The 3,421-nt window shown below is 35.8% G+C and overlaps 1 protein-coding gene across 1 annotated transcript; it reads left to right on the top strand.

Annotated features, from left to right (window-relative positions):
- The first annotated feature begins 412 nt into the window (after window positions 1-412).
- On the top strand, window positions 413-1,869 carry LOC111472877 (zinc finger protein ZAT9-like). The gene has a single exon (XM_023118469.1). The coding sequence runs from the start codon at window positions 561-563 to the stop codon at window positions 1,704-1,706; it is 1,146 nt and encodes a 381-aa protein (XP_022974237.1). The 5' UTR covers window positions 413-560; the 3' UTR covers window positions 1,707-1,869.
- The last annotated feature ends 1,552 nt before the right edge of the window (window positions 1,870-3,421 follow it).

The following is a 3,421-nucleotide window of genomic DNA, read 5'->3' as shown; positions in this document are numbered from 1 at the left end:
CCGCTAAAATTCAACTTAATCACCTTCGTTTCTTTTACCTTTTTGACACTCACATATATAATTAAAAATTATAAATTCTAACAAGGGTAGTTTCGGAATAACAGCATCTGAAAAAGGGTAGTTTGGGAATAATTGTGTCTGAAAATGGGAAGGGATGAGAAGACTTGCTTTCTTTCTATTCGTTGTTTTTACTATTTAATTGTGTCTGAAAATGGGAAGGGATGAGAAGACTTGCTTTCTTTCTATTCGTTGTTTTTACTATTTATTAATCTATTCCCATTTTAATCCCGCAAAGAGCTATCCAAATGACCGATTTACCCTTGGTTCATTATCCTCCCAAAAAATAACTGAAAATTATAATTAAATATACATGATTTTTTATTTGTAATATTATTGTATATATCTATTGGCTGAGGATTGCTTGTCACCTACCTTTCAGTTTACACTCTTTCTCTCTCTCTCTCACGTTCAAAGGGAAGGGAAGGGAGGAAGGAGGAGAAGATTCATACTCTGTTTTTTTTTTTTTTTTTTCTTTTTTGTTCTTTTGATTTGTCTCAGCAATGGACAGGCACAAGTGTAGGCTCTGCTTCAGAAGCTTCTCCAATGGCAGAGCTTTGGGAGGTCATATGAGGTCCCATATGGTGAACCTTCCACTCCCACCAAAACCAGAGGACCCCCCATCGCCGCCGCCGCCGCCGCCGTCGCATCTCCATCTCAGTGAAGATGCTGCCGACTCTGCTTCTTTCCTCTCCTCCCCCTCTTCATCGGAAGGTGATGCAGAGGAAAAGGGTTTGTCTTATGGGTTGAGAGAGAATCCAAAACGGAGCATTCGGATCGGAGATCCTGAATTCTCATTCGCCATCGACGCTGGCTCTGTTGTTCTGCAAGACAGAGAAAGCGAAACAGAGTCCTCGAAGAACCCAACTCGGAGAAGATCGAAGAGGACTCGTAAACCGGATCATAACCACCACCATCACCATCATTACCACCATTACAATGGTTTTAAGAGACTGAATCAGACGGAATCGTGGACGGAGACGGAACCAGTGAGCTCAATCTCCGGTAGTACAACGGAGGAAGATGTTGCGTTTTGGCTGATGATGCTTTCGAGGGATAAATGGACGAAGCATCAAAGTGGGTATGGACGACGGCGAGAGGTTGAGGATGACGACGACGACGACGACGGAGATGACGGCGGCGATGACGACGACGATGAAGAAGAAGAAGAAGAAGAAGAAGAAATGGAAGAATCCATGGAGGAAACCGATGATTCCGAGGCGGTTAAACTTACAAGAAATCGAAACAGAGGAAATTACAAATGCGAAACGTGCAATAAAGTGTTTCGATCTTATCAAGCACTTGGTGGGCATCGAGCAAGCCATAAGAAAATCAAGGTTTCTGTAACTTACGAGAATCCCCAATTGACGACGGAGCAAGAAAATGCAGGTACAACAACCATGGCGGAAAGGAAAATTCACGAGTGCCCTGTTTGTTTCAGAGTGTTTTCTTCCGGCCAAGCTCTCGGCGGCCATAAGAGATCTCACGTCACCGGATTCTCATCGGCGAATTCGAGAATCCCGGCGAAGAAGTTCAGTGACAGTTTGATAGATCTTAACCTCCCAGCTCCTTTCGAGGAAGACGATCTCAGCCAAATCGAGCACTCGGCGGTATCTGATGCGGATTTCGTCAACGCCATTAGGCAATAAAAGCTCCTCCGATCGAAATTCAGAGGTAACTAAATTTAAAAAAATTGAAAAAAAAGAAAAGGAAATTTTGACCTGTTACTGGGTATTGATTGATGATACATCAAATCTGATGACTATTTTATATGGTTCGAAGTTTGATTAATTAGAATCGGAATTCTCATCTCACTGCAATTCATTCTCTGAAATTCATGCTGTAATTAGTGGTTGAGCCTTCATCAATGGCGGAAAATGCTCTTTTTCTTTCTATTTTTTTTCATTTTCCCCTAAAATTTCTGGGTTTTTCAAAAGTGAGTGAGTTCATGTTCGTGACTGAATTTTGGTTGAAGCTTCCATGACAGTCTTTAATTCTGTGTTAATTCCCTTATATTTATTGATTTTTCCTTTTTCCTTTACTTTTTAAAACTTCAAAAGCTTCCATGATCTTCATGAAAAATATTAAAAAAAAAAAAAAAAAAAAAAACCATTTTTTTCAAGTTTTATAATACTAATTTTTATGAATTTTAGCGAGAGAATAATATTGTTGTAATTAATTTGCATTAGTGGCATGATTGACACCTTAGAATAAATCTTCTGTAATTTTCCAAGATTGCAAAATAATTAAATATTTCCTAAATACATTTATGCCCCAAATATTAAATTCTTTTTGCTTCCTTGGTCAAACATTATGATCTCTTTTAGTTTTCCATTTTTTTTTTTTATATAATTTATAATATAAGAATATTCTAAAGAAAATAGTTCTTCCTTTTTATAAAACAAAAATATTCCTACTTATTGATATGTATTAATTGAGTTATTTCAAAACTAGTCGACGGGAAAATTACCTTTTTTTTTTTTCTTTTTGTTTTGGTCTTGTAATTGTTTTGCTAGGCGTGATATGGTAACCCTAGCGTAAGTGTAACAGTGACAGCCACTTTTAGTGTTCTTCAACTCAATTGGTGCCACTTAATTTCCTTTGTGGTTTCTCATTTTCCACCACATGACAACAGTGTCATAGTTTTTTGTTTTTAAATATAAATTTCAAACCTTTATATATATTATTCCTAATATTCGCTCAGTCATAGTTTTTTGTTTTTAAATATAAATTTCAAACCTTTATATATATTATTCCTAATATTCGCTCAACGTTTCTTTCTAACATAAAAGAGTTTTACAACGCTAACTAAAACATTGATTCTCCTTCCCTGTTCTAAACGGATAGATGAGCATGAGGCTCTCCTTCTACCAACGCCAACTTTTACCAATTTGATCCAAAATATAGTATTTTAATTGGTTAATATGGAGTATACACAGGTTGGGTTGGCTCGAACAATTCAAATGGAGTTTATTAACCTAACCCCAGAACTACAAAGCATCACTGAAATATTTTTAAAAGTAGGTATAGTTATAACTTGTCTCTGTTTCTCAAAGGATAATTCGGAGTAATTCGGATTATCAAATCAAGGAGGGAGAAGGATCGTCCCTTGAAAAAACTTAATGAATTAGGTTCTCACGGTTTGTGACAAAATATTTTTTAAAAATTAAATGGCATATAATATATATATATATATATCTTTATGAACTTTTTCAGCCACTTAATATTTAATAATGATGGGGTTAATAGTAATTTTGCTAATGTATACTAATATTTCACGTGTTAATATAGTATATCATTATTATTTTTTGTTTTCTAATAAATCATTTACTACATGGTTCCTTCCTGTCAAAAAATGATTTTT

The sequence above is a fragment of the Cucurbita maxima genome, unplaced genomic scaffold, assembly GCF_002738345.1.
Source record: "Cucurbita maxima cultivar Rimu unplaced genomic scaffold, Cmax_1.0 Cma_Scf00091, whole genome shotgun sequence".
In the NCBI taxonomy this organism is placed as follows: domain Eukaryota; kingdom Viridiplantae; phylum Streptophyta; class Magnoliopsida; order Cucurbitales; family Cucurbitaceae; genus Cucurbita; species Cucurbita maxima.
This window is presented reverse-complemented; position numbering and strand designations above follow the sequence as displayed.

Excerpts from the sequence above, each read along its gene's own strand:
- LOC111472877 (XM_023118469.1), top strand. The coding sequence starts at position 561 with ATGGACAGGCACAAGTGTAGGCTCTGCTTCAGAAGCTTCTCCAATGGC.